The sequence below is a fragment of the Zeus faber genome (assembly GCF_960531495.2).
Source record: "Zeus faber genome assembly, chromosome: 13".
Classification (NCBI taxonomy): domain Eukaryota; kingdom Metazoa; phylum Chordata; class Actinopteri; order Zeiformes; family Zeidae; genus Zeus; species Zeus faber.
Window position 1 is genome coordinate 30,501,314 of NC_137198.1, and position 13,996 is coordinate 30,515,309.

The window sequence follows — 13,996 nt, forward strand, 5'->3', positions numbered from 1 at the left end:
CTACTGGACGTAGTAGAGCCAGTAGACCAGGTTGAAGAAGGTGAATGTGATCGGGAAGATGACACGGGACCACTTATCGATGGCATTGACATCCGTGAGGTCGGGGATCTTGACCTTGAGCTGTGAGGCTCTCTTCCTCAGGCGGCTCTTCTTGTGGGCCACGGGACGGTCGAGGGCCGGCCGGCCGTACATGTCCCGGCTGGTCATGGGCTTGCGGTACTGTATGCTGGCGCTGTCATAGGAGAACATGGTGACACGTGGGTCACTGAGAGCCCCCATCATGTCCGCACCTCCCATCTCGTTGGTCAGGTTGGTAAGCAGGATGTTGCCATGGGCGTCCACCTAAACAGAAGACACAATTTTTCGATAAGTGTAACGTCAACGTGAATCTCCCAAGTCATTACCTCCTCCACAACCCAACTGGACGCGTCCTCGATTGTTGTACCACATTGCGTGCTAAGTGGCATACTAACATACTATTTTGTGCTGACTATGCTCATATTGTATGCGAAAAGTAGGATGAAAACCAGGATGACGTACTACAGCAGGGGAAATATTATAGTATGCAAACACTGCACACAAAGCAACCAAGCGTATCATAATGCATGGTGGGGGGAATTTTATTTGCAGTATCCTCATCTATCCGCCAAGTCCCCTGAAGGACTAATGACAAACCATACACTTGTGTTTCATGGTCTTACAGAAAGTTCTGTTTGAAGAATTGCCTTTTCTGTTCCCATGCTAGCACACAATACTGCTGCATCTCTGCATTTTATATTGGTATCTTTTATTTTACACCTCGCTCTGCCTCTGGTCTATATAGCAAACTTATTTCTGTGATAATGAAATTGTTTCAGTTGGCACATGACCCTTCAATAATTCACTGAGGCAGAACTTGCTCATAAGGTAGTTGAAAACTGAAGCATTGTCACATAATTCATTACCAACAACTGTCTGTGTATCTATGTGTATATGTATGGGCTTTTGACTTATATGTTGCCCTTCCCTCCAGTATCACCACATAAAAACCCGAACTACTGTATTAATAGAATCATTTGGGCACACAAAAAAAAAGAACCCACCTGCACTTTGTTGCTCTCTAATCTGCTCTTGTTCTCATTGTTGGTCTTGGCAGCCTTTTCTGCCACCTTTTTTTGTAAGTGAGGACCCCGTCCGAAGAAGATGTAGTTGACAAAGGCGTACTCCAGCAAGGCCAGGAATACAAAGACAAAGCACCCCATGAGGTAAATGTCGATGGCTTTGACGTAAGGGATCTTGGGTAGAGTCTCCCTCAGGTGGGTGTTGATGGTTGTCATTGTCAGCACCGTGGTTATACCTGAAAGCGTGAGATTATCCAGGAAATGCAAATTAAAGTAATAAATACCCTGTAGTATGGTATAATTATGGAATGGAATAATTTAGTTGTGTTCATCTGGAGGTCAGGAAGAATACAGCAAAAGAAGAAATAACAAATTCCCCAACACAAGCATTTTAAACACAAGTCTTTTAAAGGCACAATTAGAAACATTGGACAATTTGCGACCAATAGCAACCACTAAAGGAATCAGCAAAGAAAACTACACCAATAATGCGAAACATGAGTGATCATCCTCTACAAGGCTTCTGTAGCAGAGGGGTCTTGCAACACTAGTTGCTTGGTAGCTGGATGTTCGTCCATGCTTGTGCACACAAACTAAATCATTTTAGGGGTGCAAGTGAGGTAGTTTATGGGGTGGGGATCAAGCAGAGTCACAGGTCTAGGGGTGATCGGCATTTCCTCCTAAACAGAGTGTTCAGTGTGGACTGGCCATTTTTAGAGCTTGAAATCTTAGCAGCCATTGAGATAACATTGGACAGAGTCACACTGATCAAAATTTGCGAATACCTGCCACTATATCCAATGCCTCCATTACTGCAGATATTGCTAGCGATACCCAGAAGGATTCCTTTTTGATCTTGACAGCCTCCCTGACTGCTGGTGTCCACCAGCAGGTAGTTAGATTGCCACCATAACAGGCACAAACCACCTTCTGGCTAGTGCTATTTGCAGCTCCTTCCACGATGGTGGGGTTGAACAGGGTACATTCAAACTCCATGTCCACAGCCTCCAGGATGTGACAGAAGCTCTTCCAGAGGTGGGAGTTTAAATCACTTGGGACAAGGTCCTCTACCAATTGTTCCCAGAAAACTGTCACTGTCTGTTTGGGCATCGCAGGTCTGTCTGTAAGTCTGTCTCACCATTTAATCAAGCTCACCAGCAAGTGGTGATCGGTGGACAGCTCCGCTCCCTATGTGGCCTCCGGTTCCGATGAATCAACTACAAAGACGACCATCGACCTTGCTAAATATGCTCTGGTACCAATTACATTTTGTGTTTCTTGTATTTGAAGATGGTGTTTGTTATTGACAGTATAAAGTTGGCACAGAAGTCCAGCAACAATGCAATATTATTAATTTATTTTGATTCTATTTTTACAAATAAGTCAATAACAACTAGCCATCATTTCTTGAGTAAAGTTTCAGGAAACTAAAAAGTTAAATAATCATAACAGGGCTGATGTGTATGAGTAACAGCCACGTAATGAAGACAAATCAGTTATTAGTCACTGTGGCAGACGAGGGGGCGTGGTTAAGCCACGGTCTGCAGGTTACAGCACGGGCTTCTTCCCGCGCCGGCGCAGCTGTTCCGACTCAGCCTGATCAGCCGCTGGCGCTGATTGGTCCGAGTCGGCTGGGAGGGTTTTCTTATGTGTTGTTTGTCTTGCAGTGGGGAGCGCGTGGTGCAGGAGCTGAGAGCCTGCGGACCAGATTGTGGAATGGGCACTGATCAGTCTGATTTCTGTTTTATGTTTGTTTGGCTAGTGAGCCTTTCGGTTGTTTACAGTCACAATCATATTTAGTGTTTTGCCTGGAAAGAGAAAATGTCCTAAGCACATTTACCTGAAACCAAATGTATAAAAAAAACTATGGTCAATCCATACATTTTTTTACCAGAATTTTTTACTTGATCCAATTTTTGATGGCACCCATATGATTTAGAAACACAACTTTAAAAACAACAGCTTACCCAAGGCCACTCTGGCAGCCGAAGCATCGTAGTTGATCCAGAAGGAGACCCAGGATAGGATGGTGATCAGGGTGGAGGGCATGTAGGTCTGCAGGATGAAGTATCCAATGTTCCTCTTCAGCTTGAAGCTCAGTGACAAGCGTGGATAGGAACCTGTGTGAGATAGGGATAAGAGAAAGGGCTTGTATCCACCAAGTGCCTTTGTTCCACGTGCCTGTTTCTTTTTTTCATTTGTTACCAATGAGCCAAGGGCATATGCAGTTGAGGCATATGCAGCCTTGTTATGTGAGACTATCTTCCCATTAAGATTGTTAGAAAAGTTGATATGTTTATATTTCAATACTGTGTAAAGTACTTATATATGATTGTATGTATATGTATCTGATAAATAAACATCTTGAATCTTAAGCGCAAACAAATCTCAACTTCAACTTACTGCGACTAACTTATCTTATTCTTCTTGGCAAGATCTTATCTTGTATCTTAGAGCCTTATTTTGCAGCAAACAAGTTGAATGTCACTGATGAGAAAACCAAGGCAGTATCCTCATGGTATGGCAGGCATGCACTTATGTTTGCCACTGAAACCCAGGGAATTAAATAAATGGAATTAGTGGAAGTGTTGAAGAATGTTAAAAAATGAATTAAATCACCAAGAGATACAAGTAAAATACCTAGAACCAACAAAAGAGTCCATTAATAAGTACATGGCCAGCTTGAGAAGATTCACGTCCACATGAAAGATTTTGGATGACGCGTTACAAGACAGATTCATACTGTATGTGAAGTGAAATGTGCTCAGAGGTAGATTGTTAACAGTAGTGCACATGAAGGAAATTGACATTGCTCTTTTATGACATGGGACTAGTGCATTAAGTAACAAAACAGAAAGCTCAGCAATCAGACAAACCAAAATCATTGAAAGCTGTCATTGCCATTGTAAATTTGAGTATCATTCTGTTTAGTTTACTTATTTTATCAGGCCTGGGAGGTTTCTTTTGCGTTACATATTTATTTTAGGGGTGTGATCAACCAATAAAGTATGCAAGATTTATTTTTCTTTGTTGACATTTTTTACTTTGAACCGTGGAGGAAAATCCACAAAAGGAAGCCGGATGAATTTTGGTTTTGGGAACTACCAGCTGGGTCAGAGGGAGAGAGAGACGTCATTGAGGTTGAAGTGGCTAATTTGGTACCAGACACCAGGGATCAAGAGCCAACCCTCTTTTCAAATATCCTTCATTCCCGAAAACGGCAGCAGGATGCCCGGGAGACAATGTGAAGACCCTACAACAGCTTTCTGCAGCTAGAGGTGCAAGTGTCTTGCACATCTCCAGTCTCTGACCCATCCTCAGCAGAATCAGGTCCCGTGGAAGACTGCTTTGAAGACCCTAATTTTTACCCCTCCCATCTTCAGGCCCAATATGAGAAACCCAGTATTAATAAAGGTGAACCAGGACAGTATTTGTTCTACCAAGAACCTAGGTTGGAAACATTTAAGTAAATCAATCATTAAGTGTGATGAATCAGTTTAAGAAGGATTGGAGGAGTTATTGTCTGTTTACTCTGTATTCTACAGAGTAAACAGACAAGAACTCCTCCAATCTTCTCCTCCAATTGATTGGGTACTGACTGGACCACTTAATGAATATCAACAGACAAACGTTTTTATTTATTTAGTTTAGCATTCTAATCAACTTGAATAAATGAAATAATACAAATAAATGGTAAAGAAAATAAATGATCAAGAAAATGAACAATGAATGCAGGATTTCAAAAAGGTGACACTAACCCATAGACAATAGTGAGGTGGGAAGTTATGTGACTCTTTCATTAAAATAATAAACCAAGATATGCACTACAGAGAGTTAACTTCTCTAAGCGGAAACTCATTAAATTAGACGCATCAGCCAGTCATCATAAGCAGATTCAGAAGTCTTCAAAGCCTTATGTATAGCCGAGTCATATTTAGGGGTTTCACGGCCCTCCAGACCTGTTGGGCCGAGTGGAGTTCATAGGTAGTCGCTGCCACTCGTCTTGTCTGCCGGTGATTTTTATCCGCACTGGTGTGGGGATTTTCGGAGGTGTACTCCTGATGGGGACAGCGACGACTTTTGTGTGTTTCTCTCTACATGATTTAGTGTCAACTTGAATTAATCTGAATACACTAACTGAATAAGGTAGGCTTGGATCATTTGTGGATCGGTTGAAAGACAAACAAAAAAAGAAAAATAAGGTCATGTTGCAAAACCACAAGATTAAGTGATAAAGTAACAATATAAGAAAACACAATTCTTCGGCTGGGTGGCTCAAGCAGGTTTGCTTAGTAAATTCCGCGCAAACTTTACACGTAAGTACGTAACAGTGGTACATTATCTGTATGGGGGCAGTCAGACAGTAATAAGGTGTGCAGTAGGCGTAATGAAGGCATTCAAAGTGGAGGTGGGATTGCATCAAGGATCAGCTCTGACCCCTTTCTTGTTTGCAATGGTGATGGATAGGTTAACAGATGAAATCAGGCAGGAGTCTCCGTGGACTATGATGTTCGCAGATGACATTGTGAACTGTAGCGAGAGTAGGGAGCAGGTTGAGGAGATCCTGGAGAAGTGGAGGCATGCATTAGAGAGAAGAGGAATGAAAGTCAGCAGGAGTAAGACAGAATACATGTGCCTGAATGTGAGGGAGAGCGGCGAAAAGCTGAGAATGCAAGGAGTGGAGGGATAAGGCGGATGAGTTCAAGTACTTGCGGTCGACCATTCAAAGCAGTGGAGAGTCCTGGGGAAAGGTGAAGAAGAGAGTACAGGCAGGGCGGAGTGGGTGGAGAAGAGTGTCCGGAGTAATCTGTGACAGAAGGGTTCCAGCAAGAGTGTAGGGGAAGGTCTACAGGACGGTAGTGAGACCAGCTATGTTGTACGGTTTAGAGGCTGTGGCACTGACAAAAAGGCAGGTGACTGAACTGGAGGTATCAGAGAGGATGTTGAGATTTACATTGGGAGGATGGACAGGATTGACAATGAGTACATTAGAGGGACAGATCAGGTTGGACAGTTTGGGTGAAAAAGTGAGAGAGGCGAGATTGAGATAGTTTGGACATGTGCGGGAGAGATGAGAGTTACATTGGGAGAAGGATGCTGAGGATGGAGCTGCCAGGCAAGAGGAAAAGAGAGAGGTCAAAGAGAAGCTTTATGGATGTGGTGAGGGAGGACACGCAGGCGGTTGGTGTAAGGGAGGAAGATGCGCAGAACAGAATGTAATGTAAGAGAAAGAAGAAGAAAAGAAGAATTCTTCGGCTGGGTGGCTAGAGCAGACTTGCTTTGTAAATTGCGCGCAAACTTAGGCAAAACAAAGACTTAAAGAAAATAAATCTTAAAATAAAATAAACTTCTTAAACTCCAGTGATGACCCGCGTTTTCGAAAACTGGTCGAATGGCTGCTTATAAACACTGGGCTGAGGAGGAGGAGTTTGGGTCTCTCCTTTCCTCAAAACGGCGGAGGAGGTGGAGTTTTTGGGTCACCTACATTTTTACTGGCTGTTGATAATTCCCAGGCTAGTGAAGGTAAATCAACTTTAAACGCAAGAGTCACATATCCTCACACAACACTAAGTTAAAACCAATTTATGATATCACAACATAAACTCCTGTGATAATGTTTACATACAAACAAATAATAAAATGAATATAAATTATTTAAATATCAGTCATCTTTAAAAAACATTCTATCAGTAACATGACATTACTGACTAATTCACTTTTGAGACGATTTCTCATTACTAACTATTAAAACACAATTTCAGCACTCGTAAAATTATCATCTTCAATCTGATTATATCAACCACAATGGGATATACTGATGGTTTGTCGTGGTTTCTCCCGTCGGCCACTAGATGGCAACCTGGCAACATGAGAAATTAATACATTTCAAATGAGGTTGTGTAACTTTGCCAATTGACATTGTACAGTGATGGGATATAATTCATTTTCCATAGAAACATCAGCAGAAATGATGTAACTTCAATTACTGACGGATTTGACATTGGTTCACATCAAGTCAGACTTCTTAACAGAAGAGGGACTCATGTCCTCTCCTTCCAGATGTGTCTTGGAGACAGGCGTGGGCATGGGTCGTCTGCCTTGATCAAAGGGGGACAAAAGGGGTTATAGGAAAAAGCCAGGAAAAGAGAGGGAAAGGGGGAGCCGTTTGTTGACACAACCTTAGCCGCGATAACAAAACTCAGTTTTGAGTCATTCTCAGTCAAAAATGGTCATTCTTATTGTTTGGGAATGTAGAAAAGTGGTACAGATCCTATGATCTCAGATCTATGATCCAACCCACTTCTTTGAGTCTCTAGGAAAGAAAGTTCAGGGAAGGCAGTCCTGCTGTGTTCCACAACATTGTGATACCCGTGATTATGACATGGTTAAGTCTGCAATTTTAAATAAATATTATATTAAACCTGAGAACTACAGGCAGAGAATCCGCTCCATAGAAATGGATCCAGAAGAAAATCCCAGAGGGGTGTAAGCAAAGCTTAACCGAGCATGTCGCTGGCGACATGGTGGTGCTGCTTTCAGTGTATGTCTGTTCAAGCGGGATTTTATACAGAAATCGTTTGAAATATAAAAAATTGTTCCTTTAAAACTAGAGAAGCAAAGCTTTTCAATTATATGTAATGCTTCCGTGTGTTATTTACTTCCGGGTGAAATCATGCGTGCAATCCACAATAGTTTCGAGCATCTTCCGAACTCTGTCATGAATGTTGTAACAATAGGCCAGTTTTTTTTTTTTTGCAGTGTTGATTGGCGGGCTGAAGTCACAAGTCAGGTTGAGATCAAGTGCCAAAACCCTTATATGTTGTGCGTCTGACAAAATGTTTTTTCGAGAAGAATGGTCAGAGAAATATATTTTCATCTTACCGTCACTCCCCAATGCCAGGCCAATGTGTCTTGTCTGTAACAAAGCCATTACCGTGTGTAAGGAATACAATCTCCTCCGTCATTTCCCAGGCACGGTGATATGAATTCTTCCTTCCCACCCGGCACCAAAACAAGAAGGGTAATAGTCCAAGGATTGTCGACTGGCTATATTCTTCTTGCCCCAAGCTAATAAATGAGTGACAATGGCATCTCTCAAAGCCACCTGGGTTTGACAAAAAAAGCATACCTTTCACTGATGCAGAAATGGTAAAAGAGTGCACGCTAGGTATTTTGGAAGAGCTAGGACAGCATGATAGCATGATAGCATGAACAGTGTGATGGCTGCAGTAAAACAGATGCCCCTGTCCGGGAGGGTAGTGCAGAGGTTGCTGTGCTGGATGAACACGGTCGGTTACAGAACTTTTCCCTGGCTATTGACGAGAGCATTGACAGGACCGATTTAGCACAATTATGTGTCTATGTCCATAATTTTGACGGAAAGTAAATTAAAGAATAGCTGCTTGCACTGATCCCACCTGAAGGCTCAACTACCAACTCAACTACGACGTCATATTCTCAGAACTGGAGAAATAGTTTACTCGACAAGGACTGTCATTTGAAAAACTCAACTAACTACCAGGTCTTCTGCCATCATAGGCAAATATAAACGACTGATCAGCAGGTTGAAAGAAACTGCTCCTCGCATCAGTGGGTTGCATTGTCTTATCCAGCAGAGTGTGCTTTGCGCAAGAGTAAATGGTGAATTGAATGTCATGGACAAAGTTATGTGTGTGATTAACTTTGTCAGGGGGCCATCAAGCAATTAACACTGTTTTCCAGAAAGTGCTCGCGCGTCTTCTTCGCTTAGCCAGCACACATCATTATGCTCTGGCTAAGTAAAGGAGAGGACAGACTTTGATTGTTATCCAACCTCTTGGATTGGTGACGATTGAATGTTTGGGGAAGGCAAAGTACTGTGCAAAGGGTACTGGGGATTTCCCCTAACAAAGCAATCCAGGGAATTTGTAGCCTTCCACAACAACGTGGGGGTTGTTTCTCTACAACACTCCAGAGACTTATGGATACAATACTGTGTGTACTGCATGACTTTCCTCAGCATAACTTGATGACATTGTCCTTTACAACACTACCCGGGAACAACTCCAGGATGCACCTGAGGGTACACCACAGATTCACATGGTCCATACTATAGGGTCCTGTCCTCTTCGAAAAACCAGGACTCAGCAGAGGTCATTTATGGGGATGGCAAGATTTTACCTTTGCTTCATACCCTACTATGAAGCGACTACGGCTTCTCCCCTGAGAGACATTAGCAGTCCAAGATGTCCACACCAGCTTCAGTGTACAGAAGAGGCAGTTGCAGCATTTTGTGACATCCAGCAGTCTCTGAGTAAGACCTTGGTGCTTTACGATCCAGATTTTACTCAAGAATTTTTGTGAACGCTGATGCTTCTGAGAGAGGTATTGGTGCAGTGCAGTGCCTGTGGTGGTAAGCTCCACACTAACCTTCTCTTACTCATTTAAATTTTTTGAATTTGAGTTACTTCATGAACATTTACAAACATGATACACACACATATATACCATCAAGCAGCAACATTAATAAAGGATATGACATGCTGTTAGGGGAGCATGCTGTGAGGGGAGACGGGAGCATGCTGCGATCTCGCGAGAAGACGGAAGCGGAAGTGAGTAGTGAGTGGAGACTCAACATGGCGGCGCCCTGCTACACTGACTAACACACCGGCAGCTCCATCTCAGACAAGATAACATAGCGAATTGCAAATAATATTAATATATATAAATATAAAAAAGCGAACACTGCGCGAAACCAAAGTGGAGGACCTAGAGAATTATATCGTTTTTTTTATAACGAATACGTGATGGAAGACGACCAGGACCGCAATAATCAAGCGAAAAGGAAGAAGACCGACTCAGCCATGGACACAGACAGTCTCATACCGGGTGCTGTAGAGGTGAGTGTCTTGGGTGAGATTAACAAGAAGCTGGACATGCTTGGTCCACTTCTCCGAGACAATACCGAGATCAAAGCCAGGCTTGATTTCCTGCACCGCACGATCGGCGAGATGCAAAAAGACAACACAGATCTAACAACCTCTGTGAAGCGTCTCACAGCGGAGATGGAAGTTGTAAAAAAATGTAATAAAATAATGAAAGAGACTATCTTGGATATACAATCCAGAAGTATGCGGGACAAACCTCATCTTTTCTGGGATCCCAGAGAACAGCACCGAGTCCTCAGAAAAGATGGTGAAAGACTTTCTCCGCACCGCCCTGAAACTCCCGACAGACACCCTGAAGCAGATCCCCTTCCACAGGTTTCATCGACTGGGCTACCGTGTGGGGAACCGTCCTCACTCCATCATTGCCAAGTCTGAACACCTCAAGCACAAGGAGCTGGTTAAAAGCAAAGGACGGGAGCTGAAAGAAACCACACTGGGTATGAACGATCAATTTCCCCGGGAGATCAACGACCGATGGAAGGTGCTGTATCCCACCCTGAAGGAGAACCGGCAGAACGGTAAACACATATCGATGGTTGTTGATAAACTATATATACTATATATTGTTGATAAACGGTCTGTTATACCGAGACTCCTCCACCACACCCTAGTTATTTTGATCATTATGTATGTATTCTTATAATTCTGGTTATTATATACTGCAAGATGTAGAATTAGGCATGCTATCTATGTCAGGATTTAAAATACCGCTCACTCTCATCTCACCCTCCTAATTCCACTCCCTACTTCTCTCATCATCTCACCTCCCTAATCCCCCTCTCCTAACGTCTCCTATCACTCTCACTCTATTATGTCTCTCACTTTATGTATGTCTAATCCGGCAATGTTCTATGTTTATCTTTGTCTACTTGTCATTTGTTTGTGTAGTCATGTATCCCTACAAACTTCCTGCAATACTATGACAGTGAAAAGGAATGTAAAGGAGGAAATCCCAGACTTATCTATGGGAAAGCATTGGAACGGTAGTATAGCTATTGCCTTGGATGCACTGTGCCATCACCCCCTAACTAACTTCAATGACACCCATTAAGTTTGTTAGTTGGAATGTGAGAGGCTTGGGCTCACCTGCAAAACATAGCAAAATCCTAACTCACCTCACCAGGATGAACCCTAGCTTTTGCCCACGGCAGCAAACCCACCTCACTGCATCTGAGCACCTCAAACTCGAAGCTAAATGGGTTAATCAGATGTATTCTGCTTCATACAACTAAAAAAAAAAGCGGTGTCTCTATATTGATCAATAAAAGTACCACAGTGGCGCAGTGCAGTGCATTGCACTGCTGCCTCACAGCAAGAAGGTCCTGGGTTCGATTCCCGCCTGGGGCACTGTTGGCACCGTGCTCCGGCGGGTTATCTCCCAAATAGGAGCCTTTCTGTGTGGAGTTCAGTGATGTGGAGTGCATGTGAAAAACATCCATCATTGTCTGACCAGCAATGGACATTTATCACCTGGTCCCCAGGCGTGTCCACATATGCTGCCCACTGCTCCTGGCTGTGCCCCCGGAGGAAGAACAAGCCAGGATGGGTCAAAAGCAGAGGATCCATTTCACCGGCCACCATCAAAGTGCATGTGTTGCGTGACGAATAAACACTGTTTCTTCTTCTTTCTTTCCATATCAAAATTAAACCACAATATCAGGCCCAGAAGGGCGTTACATAATGATTAATGGGATTTTAGGTAACATAAAATTAACCATAGCTAATATTTATCATCCCCCAATGAGGATGACCCAAATTTCTTTCACAATATATTTTCAAAACTTTTAGAATTCTCTGAATCGGGGATGAGAATTCAACACAGTACTGTATCCAAATTTAGGCTGTTCTCCAGCCAGAAATATTCCAAAATCCTGAGGTTCGTCGGACACTATAAAACAATATATGAGTGATCTTGCTCTTTAGGATTGTTGGCGATCAAATAACCCACATTCTAGAGAATACACATATTATTCAGCACCCCACCAAAGTTTCTCTACAATCTACCTTTTCTTGACAAGTAACACCGCACTGTCCAAAATCACTAATCCTGAAATCCACCCTATTGTGATTTCCGATCACGGGACGATTAGTTTCAACCTGATAAATGAAACAAACCGGAACCCTCCCGGCAGGTGGCAGGTTAACGCCTCACTTTTAAAAGATAAAGAATTTAACTATTTCTTTTCCAGAGAAGGGACTTCCTTCATTGAACTGAATCACTCCACAGAAATATCACCATCCTTACTCTGAGAAACAGCTAAGGCAGTTCTAAGAGGTAGTATTATTTCATTCTCCACTCACAAGAAAAGGAAAGGACAAGAAGGCCAAAATAAACTCGAACAGCGACTAAAGGAGTTGCACTCCCAACAAGCCCACTCATCCACTGTGCAAATCCAAAATGAGATCCGGACAATTACATCTCAACTTGATAATTTCATCCAACAAAAAAAACACAATTCCTCATGCAATGAACAAGCGCAAATAATTTTGAATTCAATGACAAATCAGGTACATTTTTTGCCAATCAATTGAAACACGATAGAGAAAAAACACTTATTACAGCCATCAAAGATCCACAGGGTAGGATAACATACAAAATATCAATAACATATTTAGAGACTTTTATAATAACCTCGGAATATCACTCGGATAATTAATCTACTATATCAAATATTCACTCATTCCTTGACGGTATTGACCTTTCTAAACTTTCGACGGAACAGGTTACCACCTGAGATCAACCACTTACTCTAGAAGAACTCAGGAACCCTGGATCAGATGGCTACCCAGTGAAATTTTATAAAAACTTCTGGCCACTTATGTATATCCCCATTATTCATTGGAATGGATACAAAGGTCAAGTCCACCTCCACCATGCCTCCGCACATGAATATCGCTATCATTTCAGTTTTGCCAACCCAATAAGGACCTCACCTCCAGTTGTAGACCAATAAGCCTTATTAATTGCGACTTTAGGATTATAAGTAAAACACTAACCCACTAACCCAAGTAATTTTATTTATAATTCACCCAGCCCAAACAGGCTTTGTCAAAGGCAGACACTCATCCAGCAATATGCGTAGTTTATTCAGTCTGATCAGCATATCTCAAAGGAACAACTTTAATACTATTATTGCCTCTTTAGATGCTGAAAAAGAATTTGACAGAGTTAATTGGACATATCTATTTTCAATCCTCAACAAATTTGGCTTTGGAGAGTCACTCATTCAATGGATCAGAATCCTGTACAACTCTCCATATGCTTTCTGTCATCACCAATGGTTACACTTCACAGCGTTTCACTCTACAACGCAGCACAAGACAAGGATGTCCGCTCTCCCCTTTACTATTCGCCATCTTTATTGAGCCCCTTGTGGGGTCCATCCGTCAAAACCGCAGTATCGTAGGCATACAAACAGGAACCTCTGTTCACAAAATCAGTTTGTATGCAGACGATATCTTGTTGTACATACAGAACCCAATATCATCCCTACTGGAGGTGTTCAATCTTATATCTAAATTCTCAGCTATCTCAGACTATTCAATAAATTGGACTAAAACCAGAGTCTTACTTCTCAGTGGGGGGACTGCAATGCTGCAACCCAGAAACTTCCCTTAACCATCACAACGGGCAATAGTAGATACCTTGGTATTGATATCTCCACCAGTCTGCCAGATTTGTTTACCCTTAACTTCACTCCATTGATCAAATCCATTGAAGAAGACCTCATTCAATGGAACAACCTACCCATCTCACTAATTGGTAGGATAGCAGCAGTGAAAATGAATATACTTCCAAAAATAAACAATGTATTTTCAATGACCCCAGTGCAACCAACAGTACATTGGTCAATAAATGTTATTGTAAATACAAGAAACCGAGAATTAAACTAGCAACACTACAGAAAAACAAAGACTGTGGAGGTCTAGCAGCCCCAAACCTTAGATACTACTATCTAGCAAACCATC

At 42.3% G+C, this 13,996-nt stretch overlaps 1 protein-coding gene across 1 annotated transcript in view; it reads right to left on the bottom strand.

The window, feature by feature from the left end:
• The window catches only part of gabrb1 (gamma-aminobutyric acid type A receptor subunit beta1), a gene marked incomplete at both ends in the record, with an annotated part of 98,446 nt that continues 84,450 nt past the window's right edge, over positions 1 to 13,996 (bottom strand). Inside the window, 3 exons of the mRNA XM_080011739.1 lie at positions 1 to 342; positions 1,083 to 1,336; positions 3,068 to 3,220. Of these exons, the coding sequence (XP_079867865.1) occupies positions 1 to 342; positions 1,083 to 1,336; positions 3,068 to 3,220 (749 nt within the window). The remainder of the gene's footprint in view (positions 343 to 1,082; positions 1,337 to 3,067; positions 3,221 to 13,996) is intronic.